Source organism: Prunus mume, linkage group LG5 (genome assembly GCF_029339155.1).
Source record: "Prunus mume cultivar Tortuosa linkage group LG5, ASM2933915v1, whole genome shotgun sequence".
NCBI classification, from domain to species: Eukaryota; Viridiplantae; Streptophyta; class Magnoliopsida; order Rosales; family Rosaceae; genus Prunus; species Prunus mume.
In genome coordinates, this window is record NC_142702.1 from 7,489,237 (window position 1) to 7,509,046 (window position 19,810).

The window sequence follows — 19,810 nt, forward strand, 5'->3', positions numbered from 1 at the left end:
AGGGAAATGTGAATGGTGGATTGGTTCTTCTTTTTCATCATCAACACCACCACCTAAACAGATTTTCCACAAGAAAATTTTCCATTCCCTTTTTTCTTTATGTGGAAAGCATTATGTGTAATGTACATGGGTTTTTCTTTGGGTCCAGTCCTTGCTATGATAAAAAGGGTTTCTTCATTTTAATTTACCTCAGAGGACATATCAGCAACAAGAGGAGAAACAGCAGCTGCACCGCCCAACCTGCTCATGCTCAGAACCTACATGTTGTGTAAACATAACAAATTCACACCCATTCCCCCCCCACCCAAAAAAAAAAAAAAAGCTTTACTTAGAAATCCATGATTTGATTATCATTATCTAATCCAGCAAACAAAATGGAATGGCGGGAATGGGGTGGGTTGAGTTGAGAGAATAAGGTCAGCAGACGCTGAACAAAATGGTGTTGAATTGGCAACTAACGACTTGCTAGTCATTAATGCTCGGACCCTCTTGGTAATTTTTGTTGTTGCATATTTATGGGCTAAACTAAATATCTATAATTTAAATGGCAACCAATACATCTTTGGGGAATTCCATATGCTTTTCATTATCTAACACTACTTTCTCATCAGTTTATTCCCCGACGCTCTAGTTTATTTGATATTAGTCACAAGTTACAAAAACAATTGCACTTCTGACTAATCATTCTAACTTCGTCAATCTAATTCGGATATTACAGGTAACTCTTGGTGGGGGCGTTTTGCAGGTATTGTAACCCTGTCTCTTGTTGAAGCAGTCGATGAGAAAGGATTAGGGGGCATTTTTACATTGTCTTCTCCTTCCAACATTTGAACTACAGCTTTCATGGAAGGACGATCTACCGGGTACCACTGGATGCACCATAGCCCCACAATTGCGAGTTTCTTTGCGATTTTAGCATCAGTCTCTTGCTCAACGTGGATGCGGATGTCTTCTCCTTGATCTAGAAGATTATAGATCCATTCAGGGAAATAAACCTGGCTGCTGTTCGCCTCTGTGACCTGAACATTTTTCCTGCCTCCAACCATTTCAAGTAACAACATTCCAAAACTGTACACATCTGACTTGTAGGACACGTTACCGAAGTTCCTAGAGAAGACTTCAGGTGCGATGTAACCCATGGTGCCCCTAGCAGTTGTCAAGGAAACTGCACTTTGATCGTTGGCGCACAACTTGGAAAGACCAAAATCAGAGATTTTTGGATTGAAGTTTTCATCCAAAAGAACATTGTGAGGTTTGATATCAAAATGAAGGATTCGTTGGTCACATCCGTTGTGAAGGTACTCAATTCCTTTGGCTACGCTGAGAGCAATATATTGCAGCTTCTCCCAACCAAGGAAATGGTTGTTGCTGTCTGCTGATGTTATAAAATTCTGCAGTGAACCGTTTGGTGCAAATTCATAAACCAAAGCTCGTCTAAATCCATCAGCACAATAGCCAACCAATCGAACCACGTTGACGTAGTGGATTCGACCCAATGTTCCCACTTCATTGATAAACTCTTCCCCATTTCCTTTGGAATTGTTGAGGATCTTTACAGCAACAAAGATCTCATTGGAAAGCTTTCCTTTGTACACTGTTCCAAAGGTCCCCTGTCCCAGCTTGTCTCTAAACGTATTGGTGATCCTCTTTATATCAGCATAAGAGTACCTTGTGGGCTTGAGAGCTCTGTAATTTTCCAAAAATTCTTCAATCATGGTTTGTTTTCTGTCAAAAGTGTACAACCGATGGAGAGAAACAAGTGCCACCACAAATAAAAATGAACCCAGGATCACACCTACAGATTGTATATTCCGTCAAGAACCTCTATCTTTATAGAGAAAAAGAGATTTTGGAAAAAAAAGAAAAAAGAAAAAAAAGAAAACAGAGGACAAAGGGCATGCATGGCTTACCTATAACCACTAGCTTTGTTGAGGCACGGGCACCTGTAAAAGATTTAATGCCATTAGATTCTCATGTCCCCAAAATCGTTCAATCATTATTGTATTTTATTTTGCAGAAAAATCATATTCTTGGTTATCTTTATGTTATATGATGCATTACAGTCTATATGCCAGAAATTTCGTTCTTCTTTCTTTATTTTTTTTGCATTTCCTATCTAATTCATGGTAGCTAATGCAACATAAGATATTTAATTGCATAAATTCTTGATGGGGAGCAAAGGGGTGATGCCTGACTAGTATAGTGATATGGATGAAAGACTATACCTTGTTTGCCCACTTTGAAGCACTCCGTTTCTGATTCAGTGTCATTGTTGTTCTTCAATTTACATTTTCCACCTTTCCTCTCACAATGTTTACATTCTGGTTTGAACCATTCCAAACGAAGAACATTTTCTGACTCGAATATATCAAGTGGAACAGGTGGAAGGTTATACAGTTTGGTACAAGACGAAATGGGAACTTCGTCGATGGAAAATCTGAATATATAGCCAACATTTGGTGGCTAGTCCCACTAAGGCAGGGAATTTGATAATATAAATTTCTATCTGCTGGTGAACAATTGAATAAAGTATAATCTTGGTACCCACCCCCTTTGAATTGGAAGGCAGAGGCAGACAGATTAAGTTTATGAAACTGCCTGGGAACACAACCATCTGGATCAACCACTTGAATTACCTGAGATTTGTAGTTGATATGAGTGACGGTGAACTTCACTGAAATTGGCAGCTCAAGCACCGTATTGTTGCTTCCATTGCAGGATAAATCAAATCCATGGTAGCCACAGTAATCAGGATGCTTGTCTTTGAGTCGAAAAGGGAATTTGATAGGTGGACCGGAGTCTCCACAGCGTAATTCTGAGCACTCATTTTGGCACGCTCCAATATTAACTTTGAAGCCTACCATGAACAACAGGATGAAGAAAGAAATTTTCATCTCTGAGGAAATACTCAACTTTTCTCTGCACCTTGAACATCTAATCATACTCCCAATCAGTTTTTTTTATACATCTTTTTGAAAGCCGCAGAATTGGTATAAACCTTATCCTCCTAATAATGACTTTTCTTTTTCCACTGGCAACATTATTCCACAAGTTAAGACAAATAAAATCTCATTTCCGTGTTGACAAATCAACTCTACCCTGTGGAAAATGAAGTTAACAATACATGGCCACTCTTGAGTCACTGTGTTCACTTATTACTAAGTTTTCTGCACATCTAGTACATGTATGTCCTAAACTTCATAGCTTAAAAGATCGGAGTTAGTACATGGGGAAAGTCAATTGATATGAGAAAGGCCTTAACAATTCCAGCAAATTACATGTAGAGAGTGGGGAGTAATGAGACAAAGACTAGGGAATGGAATTGTAACACAGCAACACCAAGTGACTATGGTTGGTATTAATTAGGACCAACGAAAGCATGTGTACACACTCATGTATTAACAGTGGTGTAGCTCCATCTGATTCAGACTTAGGATACCTTCATTATTCTTGCACCTTCAGAAGCATGTTACACTTCCATTATCTTCGATCACCTGCTCTCACAGTTTAAACACATAGAAATTATATATATACTAAAGCTCAATCCAACTAAACACTGTTCCTAAGCACAGTATAATGACGGAAATGCCCCTCATTTTGCTATTGTTTTTGTTTTGTTTTCTCTTCATAACAGTAAATTGACGAAACTGCCCTCAACTGAACATCTTCTTCTGTTCCCTTTTTGCCCCTTTCCCTCCGCTGCGAACGTTTCGTTCGCTCAGAGAAGGCGTCCATTTTCAGTCCATTTCGAACCAGCTGGTTGGGGGGCAGCTATGGAAGATCTGCATTCATTGTTAGACATGCGTGGGGGGCCGTCGATTTTCGTTTGGGAGGTGGGCTGCAAATCCAGCCGCACTTTTAGTCTTCGTCTCACAGATTTGTGGTCGGGAGATTTCTCATCGTTTCTACAGCCTTCGACTCAGACGTCTTCCATCTTTCTTGCTTGCGAGTTTTTGCATCCTTTGTCTTCAGGTATGCATCCCGTCAACTTTTTAACAGCTCTTTTGGTCTTCATTTCATGAATTTGATTGTTGGCTGGGATTTTTTTCGTCCTTTGTAGAGCGTGGGTGTGAGCCATGTTCTATCTTTAGGGTATTTTTGATTTATTTTTTACGAATTTGGGTTCATTTATTTGGTTAATTTGATTTCAGGTTCTTGGGTAATCCCTAATGCTATATAAGAGGAGCTGAGGTATTTATATTTCACAACATATTGGGTTCTATCAGGAAGGGGATTGAATCTCACAGATTAGCTCAGGTATTTCCATCGTTATTATTATTATTATTTTTTTAATCAATTTTCGATTCAATGACTTTGCTCTCTCGGAGAAATCTTAGAAATGGAAATCATTCCCAATTTCTGTTTTGGTTGCTGATAACACACTGGAAAGCAAAGACCAAGCGTGCTTTAAAAAAAAAAAAATTCCTTTTTTTATCTGCTTTTGGTTGCTGTATCCTAAATATGGAGAAAAAAATTAATGATAAAACACAAGGAAAAAAGAAGTGAAGATTAATCAGGTTTCACAAAATAGAAATTGGGAATGATTAACCAGCAACCATACTGATAAAGTGCCATCTTCCCTTCTTTGTGTACTCTCTAAGTTCTGCTCACGTCAATTTTTTCACCATATGCTCTGAGACATAGCTATGTGGCTTAAACTTTGGTTTCTGTATATGAAAAATATAGTTCTTGACTGCGAAGCTTTTCTGTATATGTCACAGGTTCTTAAATTCTATCCTAAATTCCCTATGTTCAACTAGAAAGAAAGGTTTCTTTTTATCTTCTTGAAATAATTCATGTTTTAAAACCCATTTATCTAGATTGACTCTCAAGCATATGGTGTCTAGGAAACATATGGTTTACTTTGCCAGTTCAATACGCTTGGTACATAAGTTCTGAAAATTGTATGGCCTGATTGAGCAGGCATGCTGTAGAGTTCTTGCTTGAATGTGTATGTTTTGTCCTTTAAAATTACAATTGAACATAATATCCTAGATATTAGGATTGCCGCAGGCTTATGTTGATCACAGTCTGTGCAATGATTCAATCCTGAGTGAGAGAGTGGTTTTGTGATTTTAATTGTTTAGGGTGACTTTTGATTGAGATGTTCGATTGAGTTGTCAGGACAAAAGGAATGTAAATCTAGATCAACGCTTACAGAAAATTAAAGTTATATATTGAAGTTTTTGGTTTATAGAATTAGAGAGGCTGAGAAAACAGAAATCATGCTACAATATACCTGGAATGAAGATTTTTGCTGCCTCCTTCAAGGAACCTAGATCTGTTATGTCTTTGGCCTGTCCAAGTTAGCACATATTAGATAAACTGTACATTAATATTTATCAAGCAGTTTAGAAAGTGTCACCTTATGAACAGGGCCAAATCCTCCCTCTCCCAGTTTATTCGCTACATTGAAGTTGTTTGTTGCAGCTAAAACTCTTTTTAAATTGAAGAGTGGTAGTCCTGCATCATTCTTCGCAGCTTCAGCTCTTTCTTTACTTATAGTCTCACTCATACAGCCTTCCGTGCTCCCTGTTTCATTCTTATTATTAGAGCATTGGTTGTTTGGAACACTAGAATATATGTGTTTGTGTGAGTGAGAAAGAGAAAAAGAAAGAGAAGGGTGGTAGCACTATACCTTCCATTCCCAAGTATTTCTTCCATATGAAGAATTTGTTGGCTGGGAGATTTTTTGTCAAGAGACTTTCTTTCTTTTAGTGGTTTGATGTTCATTCGACAGTTGAAGGCTATGAAAACAAGCTAATATATAGAGTGACGGTATAAATAGATGGATCATGGATCTTGGTGCAATTCTCTCTGTTTTTTTGGGTTATTTTTTATGCTGTTTTGATTCATGGGTTGGTTTTTATGTATTTTGTTTTAGAAGTTGGACTTTTTGGAATTTGATATTGATATGGGAATTGAAAGCTTTCAGTTCAGGATAATGCTTTTCAGTGTGTGTTAATGAAATTGTTCTCTGGCTTTTCCTTATCTGAAAAATGCCAATTTTCCATGGAAAGAAAGGAGATTAGGATATTATATAGAAACAAAAGAAATTGTTGTGTTATGTATTGCAATACAGTTAGTGAAAGAACTTTTTTTTAATAAATGTTTTTTTGTTTTCAATTCATAGTGGAAATAACTTTAATTGTAGGCTGAAATTTCCAATTAATTGTTTTAAGTTTTGTGAATAGAGCTTAGGAATTAGCTAATGGTGTCAATTGACAATTGGTTGGGATAAGTGTGTGCTTCTTATTTTTTCTTCAAGTCCTAAAGAAAGATGGCAACCGTACAAAAATAGACTTCAACAATTTTCAAACGCAAAAAAAGGATTATATGCCTTATGAGAAGAAGAAACTGAATTTTCAGTTTTTGCGTTTTTTACAGGTGCTGTATAACTGTTTTTTAGACTGTTTGGTAGCTCTTCCCATTGCTGCTAGACAACAGGTCAGTTTTCTATTCGTCTTTTGAAGAAGTCTTGCATATCAACTGTGGCTAATTGGTGTTTGGATATTGTGTCTTTGAAAATTGTTATTTCTATCATTGTGATGTTATTGCTTATATGGTTTGCTTGATTAGGCTATAGAAATTGTATTTAATTCGTTTTCATATGTTTGTTTTGAAATTTTTTATTTCTATAGCTACAATACTGTTGGTGTGCGTCCATTTTGCTTGATTAGGATATAGATGTAATAAAAATATTGTAATTTAACTCATCCATGTTTATTTTTTCCTTTCCAGCCATCGATGTGTTGGTTGGAATTTGTAATTTTTGAATATGATGCCTAAAAGAATTACAAAAACCAGAAAAAGCCTGAGTTAAATTATAATAGATCGATATTGAATGCATTAGTGCCAAGGAAAATGTTGTTGAGTTGTAAACAGTTACTCAAAATCTTCCACCGGTTTCATACTTGGTGCATCTACATTTAGCATCTGTTCTAAATTCTTCACTAAATGGCATCAAAATATTTATTAACCAAAAATAGCTAAATACAATGAATAGTGAAATTTCCACCAATGACCAAAAAGAAAACTTAGATGTTGTAAACTATGCAGTGCTCTCAAAGTGTTGGCTTATTTTACTGGTTTGGATGGAGGTTTTAGGTTCCTACTTTTGGTTCTGTTAAGCAAGAGACAAATTTCTTGGTTGAAATTAATTGTTTTCCATTTTGCTTTAGCCAATGGCATCAATTTCCCATTTGTGTTGATCATTTAGGCATATGTACTGTTCTTCTTAATTTTTTAATGATGAATTTTTGGTATGCAAGTTTGATATCAAAGCATCCCCTGTGAATATATACATTAACTTTTTAGTAAGAACCTATGTAAATCAGCTACACGGTGCTTGATTATTATGCATCAAAGTTATTCAAATTAAAGAACACATTATTAAAAAGCATGACATTATAATCAGTAATCGTATACTCTTTATTTCAAATGCAGCATCTAATAGTTTTTAAATAGACAGTGTAGCATCTCCATTGCAATACAGTTAGTGAAAGAACTTTTTCTTAATAAATGTTTTTTATGTTTTCTATTCATAGTGGAAATAACTTTAAAGTGGGAAAAGATCATCAATTTTTAACAATGAGGATGAGATTTTTTTTTAAAAAGGTTGGCTATATATCAAAACACTGTCAAAGATGTAGCACATGTGGCACTAATGCTCCAATTGGGGATCACCAAGTTGTTCAGAGCCCTGTTTTAGAATCTAGAATGTCTTTATTTTTCGCTCTTTTGATTGTTGCTTAATTTTATTTAAAATTGCTCCTCTGCAAATGGTTGGTTGCAAGTCACAATTATGGGCCATTGAACTAATTTCCAGAAACAAATTGACCACATTGGCTTAACTAATTATATAGGGTTTGGTCGATGTTTGGTTTTATCGAATTTGTTTTTTACGGAACATTTGGTATTGGTCTACACTGTCTTGCATGCATATGGATTTTGAAATGAGTTGTGATGTGTTTATTTAGTTTTCTCTTTATGGTGTTGGTTACTTTTCAACCAATTAACATGTGATTCTCCTCTCAAGGAATTTGAAAAGAAACCAGTCTTCAATTCGTATCGTAATATTTTCATGTTTTCATTTGTTTGTGTAAGAAAAGGAAATGTAACAAATAGTTTCTGTTGGTTCTTGATATTCTTCAATACGAAAATCAGTATTGAAACAGATTCATTAATTGAGACTGTCTTATCTCACAAGCAAAACCAGAATTATACTTATTAGCCTAATTTTGTTTTTCTGTCTTTGTATTTTAGATAGCTGTTGTGATCCTGCTTTTGTGTGGCTGTTTTTCGAAGTGCTTGATAGCTTCTTTGACTACAGGTTAGTGTTTTATCCATTTTTCAAAAGATTGCATGCATGGTGGCTGTAGCTTATTGATTGCCAAATATTATGACATTTGAAAATTCTCATTTCTGTGGTTCTGTCAATATCACGATGCATTTGCTTATAATTTAAAATTGTATAAATGCATGTTTTTTCTCCTTTCCAGCTATCAATCTGTTGCTTGGGGTTTTAAATTTCTGTGCATAATGCGTAAAATGACTAGAGATATCAAACGAAATCAGATGATGCAAGAAGCTCATAGTTTTGCCATTTCAAATGGTATAGAAATCTCTTATGAAAGTGTTTGTCTTGCCGATGATAAACATAAAACCAGAGAAGAAAATGTGTGAGATTCTGACAATTTACTAATTATCGGTTTGAAGAAGAAAAAAGCCCAAGGCAGTTCCAAAATTGCCTCTCCTACTTCCACATAAGAGTTTATGCTCTTTCCTTTTCAATTCATTCATCTCATTAATGTACACATTATATACATAATATTTCATTGTTCACAACTTATTTCCCCACTCAATTTCTCTATATTAAGTGGTAGTTGATTGCATTGAATTTGGGCAAAGTTTCCTTTCTCATAATTGTCTTCAATTATGATTCAATTGTAAAGAAAATTTATCAACTCTTCTTTTAAAATATGATTTTTCTCAAACGTCTTTTAGAATGCAATTTGGTTTCAAAACCCGCAGCATGGCGCGGGTGCCTTTGCTAGTAAGTACGAATTACCAATCGTATCCATTATCCTCGATCACCTGATCACCTGCTCTCACTATACTGACCTATTCCTATCCTTCTCTCTGAACAAGAAAAAGATGAACAGTCTCCTTCCTATCCTACCCAACTATGAAAAGAAGAAAAATGCATAACAATTTTTTTTCTTTATCATCTTCACGCACTACTAAAAGGAGCCTACCAAGTGTGTGGCTCCAAATTGTGTAAGTGGGAAACACTCAAGAAAGAAAAGAAGTATATTCGATCACTTATGGTTGCATCCCAAGAAGAAAAGGAGCTACTCTGATGTAGAACAAATGGCGGATTTTATCGCGGTTGAGCTAGAAAAGGGACGTGGCGGGAATTTGCAGATTTGTCGTCCGAGCTCCGATTAGGACGCAAAATACCATTTCGGAAAGGAAACGATGCCACAAGTCAAACTCACCGCTTTGCTATGAAGTATGATGGATTTTGGCATCTTGAGGTCGTTTGGCATTTCAAAACTGCATTCAAAGTTTCGTAGTTAATTTCCTGAATAAATTCTACTTTTCAGTTTTAATGTAATAACTCCCCTAGCAGCTCAAGGGTTGAGAGTTGTGTATTTAGACAGGTTTGGTGAACGTTTTTTGGTAACTCAGATTTGAATAAAATTATCCCAAGAGAATTACTCTCAATTTCTAGTGGAATCCGGATTTCTTGTTATTCAAGGTTTTCGTTTGAAACCTTTGTTGCTTGTGTTGCGTCACACTCAAGGAACTGAAAGATACTCCTAGACATTAGCAATATGAGTTCATAACTACCATTTTTTATCTGAGAATCTAAAATTCCTACTAAGCTATTATGCATATATTTGAGATAAATCATCAAGTATTCCATGTTTACTTGGTGATTTATCAAACACTTTAATCATTCATATTGCGTTCATTTGCATTGTTTGGTGACTCATACGGTTGATGGCACCAAGACCGTGGTGGCGGTTTTCCTCCTGCGAGCTTGAAGCAATCATGATCAGTATTGCGTTCCACATAAGGAGTGTCGAAGATCATCCCGTGAAAGAAGTTGAGTTACGAAGAAGTCGGTAAACATTATCTAGAATGTGTCTAGAATAAGTGTATGAGTACTTCTTGTAATCATAGTTCTATAGTGGATTTATGTTGGACTGAGGAGTCCCGTAGATTTTCCCAGAGGTGGGGTTTTACCACGTAAAATAATTTTCTGTATGTTCCTTTATTTTATGTTCAGCATGTTCCAAGATTGATAAGCCATATCAATCCTACTACCGAAGTTATTATAATTTTAAATTGGCCTATTCACCCCTGTCTAGGAATTTTTAGTCATCCTATAGGTAATTTCAGGAAGCTATTCTATTTCTAAGATAGAAAAACAAAACCTCAAATAGTTAGAGGTTCGTGCTGATAACGTGTTATATAACTAAGATAATTTGTAGAGAGAAATGAAGAGTAAAGAAAGACAATAGAAATTGTTCAATCAACTTGTCTATCTCATCTTGGTAAGACCTCTTATTTATAAGCTTACAGTGATAATAAGATATTAACAACTCTTAAATTACAAGCCCATAATTATGGTATTTAGTGTATATGTTACATAAAATTAGAAAGGGTGAATGCTAATAGGTATGGTGGTCATCCACCAACTCATGCATTTACAACAATCTTTTAATAATCTGAGGTAGATTATTAATATGGAGTCGATTTACCTAAAGCTTAATAAACTGAGTTGATATCAATATTAGTTTACCTATTTTTTTACCAAAAAGGAAAAAAAAAGATGTTAAAAAGATCTTTTTAACAAAACTTAGGTAAATTCACTAAGCTTAATATGGATATCAATATCAATTTTGATGAAGAGTTTATTAATATTGATTTAAATATTAATATATTGAATATAATATCAATATCAATATTGATGAAGAGTTTATTAATATTGAATACCATAATTATGGGCTTGTAATTTAAGAGTTGTTAATGTCTTCTTATCACTGTAAGCCTATAAATAAGAGGTCTTACCAACTCATGCATTTACAATAATCTTTTAATAATCTGAGGTAGATTATTAATATGGAGTCGATTTACCTAAAGCTTAATAAACTGAGTTGATATCAATATTAATTTACCTATTTTTTACCCAAAAGGAAAAAAAAGATGTTAAAAAGATCTTTTTAACAAAACTTAGGTAAATTCACTAAGCTTAATATTGATATCAATATCAATATTGATGAAGAGTTTATTAATATTGATATCAATATATCAATATCAATATTAAACTGTCAATATTGATATTGACAGTTTTTTACCTATTATCTTTTTTATAATAATCTACCTATTTTTTATGGACAATAATAATGTCCACTTCAATATTGATATTATCAATATCAGTATCAATATCAATCAATATCAATATATTCATAATACACTCAAGAAAGTTTGGATTAACACAACGCGGTAATGGTATAGCTAATAAAGTAGTAATTCTTGCATGTTCCGGGTACGCCACGTGGTTGGTGTATCATCCAATATATATGAAACATGTGAAAATATTGTCCAATACACAGGATAAATAAAATAAAATATTTACACATGTCCTATGTGTATTGGATGGTATACCAACCACGTACCCAAAACATACCAAAATTTCTCCGCATTTCAACACATGAATTATTATGTGTGAGCAGTAATACTTATTCACAAAATCTCTTATCAAAGAAAGGTACTTTTGTGGTGTAGACTCATCCTTTTGTGCAAATATGTGTGAGTCTTTCAACGTTTCACTTGGGTTGTCGTATCTTGGAAGGGGACAAGTCAAGAGACATATTGCTGCACCGTGGGCTTAGATCTCCTTAAATTAAGCAAGATATCCACGCGTCAACCCAAAGTCTATACGCTTCTTGGCTGAGAAAGTAATTTAATTATGTTATTTTCTTAATTGTAATTTCCCAAACAGTAACAGTACATGACTAAGACGTGAGGACACCGAGGTCAATGGTCAACAAGCAATGGGATTTCGTTGAAGCTGGAAACTTGAATGCCATCAGTTTCTCATGTCCACAAAATCATTAAATCATTGTATATTTGTTTTGCAGAAATTTCTCAGAATGTTGATTATCTGTATGTAATGTTTGGTTGTTGGTAGGTGAAGCTTGACTAGTTTAGTGATACGCATGAAAGGCAATACCTTGAATGAATGAAGTTGACAAATCAACTCTACCCTGTAGTAAATGAAGTTTACAATCCATTAATACGTTCAGAAAATAAAAATTCCATCAACAGCAAGTGCATACTGAAGAGTAGGACACCTTACACTTTAATTTAAAGGAGGAAGGACCAAAAACTGTTGAAAACAAGTTCACAAATCATGAAAGAAATATATTACAAGAAGGATTCGTCCTACCAAAAACGAAGCAACCATTATTGCTGCCCCTGCAGAGTTGAAATGTTGGCCATGAAGCCTTTCCTCGGGCATACTATACATATACTCAGGCTAATTGTCGGCATTTTGAATTAAGCTTATTGAGTCTTCAGAGTCGTCATTAGATTGTGTTGACGATGGCCATGTTGTTTCTGGATTGTCTTCATCATCCACTACTGGTTTGTCTTGTGGATAAAGGAAAGGCTTTGGAGGCATTTGAAGGGCTTCAGTTTGTCCTTCAAGCATCTGTACTACTTTGCTCATCGAAGTAGGACGCTCGCTAGGCTTCATTTGTATACACCATAATGCCACTATAAGCATCTTCTTTGTTATTTTCATTTCCTCCTCAGTGGCATCTTCTATCTCTATGTCCTTTCCTTCATTGAATTGGTCATAAACCCATGAAGGAAAGTATATTTGGCTTGAATGAGCTGCAATTGCATTCAGATTCTTTCTTTTTCCTGCTATTTCCATCAACAGCATTCCGAAACTGTAGATGTCAGCTTTGTTTGACACTCCTCCTATATTTTTGTAAAACAACTCTGGAGCTATGTATCCGATGGTTCCTCTTGCTGCAGTCAAAGTTAAACTGCTCTCATCTAATGGACATAATCTTGCGAGCCCAAAGTCAGAAACCTTTGGAACAAAAGTCTCATTAAGAAGAATGTTGTGAGGCTTGATATCAAAATGAAAAATTTGCATCTCACATCCTCGATGAAGATAGTCAATACCACGAGCAACTCCAAGAGAAATTTCAAATGCTTTCTTGTAATTTAAGGTTGATGGTCCTTCTTTGGAAAATATGTGTTTATCTAGAGACCCATTTGACATGAACTCGTATACAAGAGCACGCTTTGATCCCTCAACACAATAGCCAATTAGTTGCACCACATTTACATGATGAATCCTTCCAATGGTGGCAACTTCATTGATAAACTCTTGCCCATTAGCTTTGGACTTACCCAGTATCTTAATTGCTACAAGGCGGCGGCTTCGGAGCTTCCCTTTGTATACAGAACCATAACCTCCTTCACCCAATTTTTCCTTAAATCCTTTAGTCATTTTCCTGATATCTGAGTAGGAGTACCTTATTGGCATGAGGTTGTTGTGACTTTGTAAGAATTCTTCAATATTTCCATACATTGATAAGTGCCGCCTCTTGAATTTATAAATTAAAAGCGCAATCAGACACGGAGCCCCAAGTATAGCCCTAGCTCCAAGTGGTAGTCCTGTAAGGAAGTGTCGAAATGAATCATGGAAATAAGTGTTGCTGCTACAACCAGAATGTATATGTAATTGAATACTAGAGACCAATTGTTTAACACTGCATGAATTTTCTTTCCTGGAAAGAGTAATTTTTATTTGCTGAGGATAATAATTGAGATGAAAAAATAAATTGAGATGAAACTCACCAAGCAACGCAAGGATGACACTGAATTCTGCAAGAAACAGAGCGAATTAATTATTAATAATAACAAATGCAGCTTAGACTGGAAGAAATTGAAAACAATATAGGATTGAGAGTCCTCACCGACTAGAAATTTGATGAAGTCTGCATCATCAAAGTCAAAAGTTTTCATCAAGTTTGAACTTTAGAATCTTGACATGTTAAAAAACAGAACATGTGCCTACAGTTATGTTACCAGAAGAAAACAAATGAAGAAATCTTTGATATACTTACCACAGTATAAAGCAAGGCATTCATGAGAGCAATTAACTTTGTTGGTATCACTGTCGATGTAGCAAGTACTCGACTGCACCCATGTAAGTTCAAAGCCATAGATCATCTCATTGTGGATGTCTATGTAGGAATTGTTCTTTGTAAGCTGCGACGATGTCATTAACATAAGCTCTATGCGACAAAACTCAATCAAGTCTGACGCATTTAATCGTCCAACACTAACATATGAATGCCCATTGGAATTGGAACTACTCACAGCACCAATACAAGGAGCAGTATCCACATAGAGAGGCGAATTCACCGGGGTTTCACAGGTCAGAAATATTATAGGCTTTGACAGTTCTAAATAATCTGTGTCCCACCAATGCCCCTTACCTCTACCTTGAGAAATCCCATACGGATGCTCATCCTCGTAACTGAAGTTAGACGCTGACAATGAATAATAGGGAACTGAAGAGCAGTTACCCTTGTGAAGATTGGCATCCACAACTCGGATGGTGTAGTTATTATAATTGATTGCCTGCACATAGTATTTTCCAGAATACAAGTATAATACTGTAAGGTTGTTCTTCTCACAAGACAGCTCATACCTTGAGTCACCGCACTTCTCTGGATCGTGTTTTAGTCGGAAAGGGTGGCTTATGTTATGTTTGCCGCACCATGAAGGTTCACACTGTTGACGATAATCATCCTTAGCATTGCAACTCAAACAGCATAAGCTAAGAACTAAGAGGAGGGCTATGAATAATTGTGATGGAGAAGCTACTCTTCCTGCAGCCATGGGAGAGAGAGCTTCCAAACGTTGAGTATTGCTTGTGATATGTGTGGACTTTATATAATAGTAATACTGTGAAAAGCTGCAACAGGAGCATTGCGTGCCAGTTGGCAGAATTGATTTTCTAACTTGTAGAATACTGCAGAAGTAGTGGTTCAATTTCATTTGGATATCCTTTCAGATTCGTGGACAGAATTAAAGGCCATTGACCCATTTGCATGCAAAAGATAAAACTTATACGTTTCTCAAAAAATAAAACCTAATCTCCCGATTTTCTACCATCAATTACAACTATCAAAAACTTTCACTCAAAGAAAATCTGAAAAATTCGAAACTTATATCTAAAATCTCCATTTTTCATACACATCTTTTCAGTCAAGGTTGGCCCATTGATTTTGGAGGTCTTGGGCAAAAATGAAAAATGTGGCTTTTTTTGTTTAACACTTACCTCATATTGAACAAAAATTATAATAAAAATATTCAACCTTAGGTGGTAAATAGGTTAATTTAAGTATTTTTTTTATTTTTTTATTTTAAAAAGGCCCATTGTATGAAAGATAAAGAAAAAGATTCAAAAAAGATTCAAAATAAAGCCCAAAAAACATTAGTTTCACACATAAAAAGGCTTTTTTTGGTTAATATACTTATTGGACTGGAAGTGTGTAAGAGGCCCCATTTTTTGGGCCTGTGCCATCCCCTAACCTGCAAAAGGCTTATAATGAGCTTAAAGTGAGGAGGTTATTTGAGGAGGCCAAATCTCACCATCAACAAATGTAAAGAAATCATGGGACTTAAATATTTTAAATGTTTTGATGGTCGGATCGGTCTCTCAAATAACCTCCTCACTTTAATCGCCATTGCCCAACTCGCACACCCTGTGGCCAAACTCGATTTCAATCAAAATCTGTATAATTCAAGAAAAATTTGACAAAATAAACGAAAAACAAAAATAGATGACCAACGAAGAAGAACAATTAGGCAAGACTAGTGTTTTCAAAGGCATGCCTTCGCAAGGCGGCGAGGCGGAGGGAAAACGCGCGGCCCGGCATTCGCGATCCGCACGCTTAGCGCAGGGAAGGCATGAGGAGGCGCTGTAAGGCGGTCCAAAGTGGAGCGAGGCGTGAGGAGGCGCTTGCAGATCCGAATCTTCAAACGGAAGAAATTGAAAGTCTGCAAATTTTCTTTGGGGAAGATGAACTCGGGAGGAAGACGACTCATTTTTTTTTTTTTAGGTTTGTAACGAAATGACGTCGTTTTGGTTGCAAAGTTTTAAAAACAATCTTATAGTGAAACGACGTCGTTTCACTTGGAGTGTGTTTTAAAAAAAACTGCAAGTTTCAGCTTTTGTTTTCCTTACCTTAATTGTAATAGGGAAGAATTAATATATTTAATATCTGTCTTTTTCTTTCCTAACCCCAATCGGCTGTAGCTTTGTACTTAACTTTTTTTTTTTTTCTCTTGCAAGAATTAATATCTTTAATATCTTTCTTTTTCTTTCCTAACTCCAACCGGCTGTAGCTTTGTACTTACCTTTTTTTTTCTCTAAATTAATATATTAACACATGGACTATATATATATATATATTGTATAGTACGTGTACAACCCTAATTTCTATCCTTACTAGATAACTCCATCAATTTCAAGAATTCTCTTTATCTTTCGATTGCAAGTAAGTCTTCTTTTTTTTCTTTTTCTTTTTTACGTACATGCATCATACTTGTATAATTTGACTATAATAAACTATAATTTGAAGTTTCGTATAATTTTTTTTCAATATGTTTTAAATATACTAGTTATTTTTTTCTTACGTACATGCATCACACTTGTATCTTAGAAATATTAATTGTATTGTTTTATAGATATGAATCGAAAAGATCCTGCGTGGAAGTATGCAAAAGAAATAGAGGGGGAAAAATACTTGAGATGCGCATTTTGTGATCAAAGATGCAGTGGAGGAATTTCTAGACTTAAGCATCATTTAGGTCAAACTCACCACGGTATGCAACCATGTAAGAAAGTTCCTGAGCATGTGAAAAAAGAGTGTGCCGCAACTTTGAAAAATCTTCAGCTTGAAAAAAGAAAGAAAAATGAAATGCTTAGAGAGATTGGGGATGGTCCAGAAGGAGGGGCTCTGAGTATGGAAACTTCATTGGATGAAGAATATGGAATCCTTGGTACTAGGAGTGCTGCAGTTGATGAGACTCTTAGAGCACAACCTAAATCAAAAGGACCAATGGATAGATTTGTCACTTTAGAAGCTCGGCAAAGTACATTAAATTCAGCATACAAACAAGAAGAAAGAAAGGAAGTTTGTCGAAAGATTGGTCGTTTTTTCTTCTCTAGAGCACTCCCATTTAATATTGTAAATGATCCATTTTGGCTACCTATGGTGGAAGGGATTGCCGCATATGGTGTAGGATTTAAGGCTCCATCAATGCATGAGCTGAGGACTTGGATCCTTAAGGAAGAAGTTGGCGACATTAATACGATGATGGAAGAACATAAGAAAGCTTGGGCAGAGTATGGATGTACTATTATGTCTGATGGTTGGACTGATGGTAAAAATAGAGTACTAATAAACTTTCTTGTGAATAGTCCAGCAGGTACTTGGTTTTTGAAATCTATTGATGCATCTGATTCCATAAAAAATGGAATGTTATTGTTCAAATATTTAGATGATGTTGTCAAAGAAGTTGGAGAGGAGCATGTCATTCAAGTAATAACAGATAATGCTTCCAATTATAAGAATGCTGGAGTGAAACTTATGGAGAAGAGGAAGAAGTTATGGTGGACTCCATGTGCTGCCCACTGCATTGATTTGATGTTAGAAGATATTAGCAAAATGAAAGTTTTTGAAGATACAATTAGACTAGCCAAGCAAGTAGTGAAGTTTATTTATGGGCATACATGGGTTCTTGCTTTGATGAGATCTTTCACGAAAAATAAAGAGATAATTCGCCCTGCAATCACACGGTTTGCCACTTCTTATCTTACTCTTCAAAGCATCTATAAGCAAAAGCAACTTCTTCAGGCAATGTTTTCTTCTAGAGAATGGCACAATGGACCATTTGTCCAACATAATGAAGGTATTAGGGCTCACTCAACTATACTATATGATGTTAATTTTTGGTCCCGTGTTGCTTTCTGCATCAAAAGTGTTATCCCATTAGTATCGGTTTTAAGAGAAGTTGATTCAGAGGAGAGACCTGCTATGGGATTTATTTATGAGTTAATGGATGTTGCAAAAGAGAAGATTGCTTTTAATTGTGGAAAAGTTGAAAGAAAGTATAAACCAATTTGGAGAAAAATAGATGAAAGATGGGGCCCACAACTCCATCAACCTTTACATGCTGCTGGTTATTATTTGAACCCTCAATTGCGTTATGAAGAAACCTTTTCTAATGCTGATGAAGTAAGGAAGGGATTGGAAGATTGCATGACTAGGATGTTGTCTTTTGAGGATCGTATGACTGCTGATATCCAGTTAGACTTGTATGATGAGGCAAAAGGAGAGTTTGGAAGTTGTCTTGCAGTGAATTCAAGGAAACTAAGAACTCCAGGTTATAATCTTTACTTTTTCATTTTCATTCGAGTATAATGAACACTTGAAATAAATGTTAAACTTAATTAGATGGATTTGTTTTGTTTTTTTTAGCAAATTGGTGGAAGCGTTTTGGAAGGGACACACCTGAGTTGACAAAGTTTGCTATTCGGGTCCTTAGCCTTACTTGTAGTGCATCTGGGTGTGAGAGGAATTGGAGCACATTTGAGCAGGTAAAGTTCTTTTGTTAATTTATTGTTCAAATTTTGATGCTTCTAAATCTAATTTTGTATGTTTATTTTTATTTTAGATTCATACAAAAAAAAGAAATAGACTTGAACATCAAAAGCTCAATGCTCTAGTATATGTGAAGTATAATACGGCACTAAGAGAGAGAAGTATTAGAAGGAGGTCAAAGATTGATCCAATATTGGTGAATGAAATTGAGTCCGATGATGAATGGATAGCTGAGGTTGAAGAACCAATTCTACCAACTGATCTTATTTGGCTTAATTCTCAAGAATTATATGATGTTGATGTCATCAGAAATATGCCCACTGAACCTTATGAAACTGATCTACATACTCGAGTGCCTATTTCTGTGGAGCCTATTGGTGATCCTAGGACTCAAGAGCAAGGGAATATTCATGTTAGGACTCAAGAGCCTATTGTTCATTCTAGAACTCAAGATCCTATTATTGATGATGATCTTATTCTTGACGATTTATGTTCTTCTTTCCTCGTTAGCTTCAAAAAAGAGAAAAGAATGTGAAACCTCAAGTAAGTATGGAAAGTAAATCATGGAGTGAAAGTTACAATTAGTGTTTAATTCATTACCACTAAATTTTATAATTTTAATTCATTGTTCATATGTACAGGTAAGAGGAAAGTCAAAAGCAAGTCCATAAGAGCTATGCTTATGGATGAAGATGATGAGATAGATAAAGATCCTTCAACATTTGATAGTGGAAAATATCCTTTTCATATTGATACAATTGATCAATATGACAGTGATGCTAGTTTGAATGATATTAGTGTTGAGGAGTGGGATGAGTGAATTATGTTTTTGTTTTGATGTTGAATAAATATTTTATGTTTTGGGATTGATTATTATGTTTTGAATGACAATTAGTACTTATATTTGATTATATTTAAAAGATTGTTATAGTTGAATAAGAATTAGTTGTACAATTTAATCGTATTGTATTATTCATAAATTTTTCTTATTAAAATAACTTAATGTTCAAAAGGCTTACGCCTCAATGCCTCAAGGCTTACGCCTCGCATAGCGCTACTAAAAACATCTCGCCTATACGCCGCCTATGAAAACA

The 19,810-nt window shown here is 35.3% G+C and overlaps 2 protein-coding genes, 1 long non-coding RNA gene and 1 pseudogene across 6 annotated transcripts; 2 read left to right on the plus strand and 2 right to left on the minus strand.

Moving 5' to 3' along the window:
• Positions 1-512: 512 nt before the first annotated feature.
• LOC103344170 (rust resistance kinase Lr10-like) lies at positions 513-2,949 on the minus strand (annotated as a pseudogene). Its single transcript, XR_016126779.1, has 3 exons — positions 2,226-2,949; positions 1,911-1,943; positions 513-1,795 (listed from the first exon to the last, which is right to left on the minus strand). The product of XR_016126779.1 is annotated as a rust resistance kinase Lr10-like (transcript).
• Positions 2,950-3,690: 741 nt separating this feature from the next.
• Positions 3,691-10,275, plus strand: LOC148916777 (uncharacterized). 3 transcript variants are annotated; one of them, XR_016126782.1, is made up of 5 exons: positions 3,691-3,972; positions 4,152-4,257; positions 6,388-6,447; positions 8,266-8,332; positions 8,502-10,275. It is a non-coding gene; the product is annotated as an uncharacterized LOC148916777 (long non-coding RNA). The 3 variants fall into 3 exon arrangements; XR_016126783.1 differs by having other exon boundaries at positions 9,007-10,275; XR_016126781.1 differs by lacking the exon at positions 8,502-10,275 and having other exon boundaries at positions 3,694-3,972; positions 8,266-8,493.
• Positions 10,276-12,284: 2,009 nt separating this feature from the next.
• LOC103343993 (LEAF RUST 10 DISEASE-RESISTANCE LOCUS RECEPTOR-LIKE PROTEIN KINASE-like 2.4) lies at positions 12,285-14,982 on the minus strand. The gene is made up of 4 exons (XM_089051826.1): positions 14,163-14,982; positions 14,013-14,033; positions 13,894-13,920; positions 12,285-13,710 (listed from the first exon to the last, which is right to left on the minus strand). Exons 1-4 carry the CDS (start codon positions 14,941-14,943, stop codon positions 12,554-12,556), a joined length of 1,986 nt encoding a protein of 661 aa, XP_088907952.1. The 5' UTR covers positions 14,944-14,982; the 3' UTR covers positions 12,285-12,553.
• Positions 14,983-16,677: 1,695 nt separating this feature from the next.
• On the plus strand, positions 16,678-19,536 carry LOC103331004 (uncharacterized). The gene is made up of 4 exons (XM_089052283.1): positions 16,678-18,498; positions 18,594-18,712; positions 18,790-19,207; positions 19,358-19,536. The coding sequence occupies exons 1-4, from the start codon at positions 16,800-16,802 to the stop codon at positions 19,534-19,536; spliced, it is 2,415 nt and encodes an 804-aa protein (XP_088908409.1). The 5' UTR covers positions 16,678-16,799.
• The last annotated feature ends 274 nt before the right edge of the window (positions 19,537-19,810 follow it).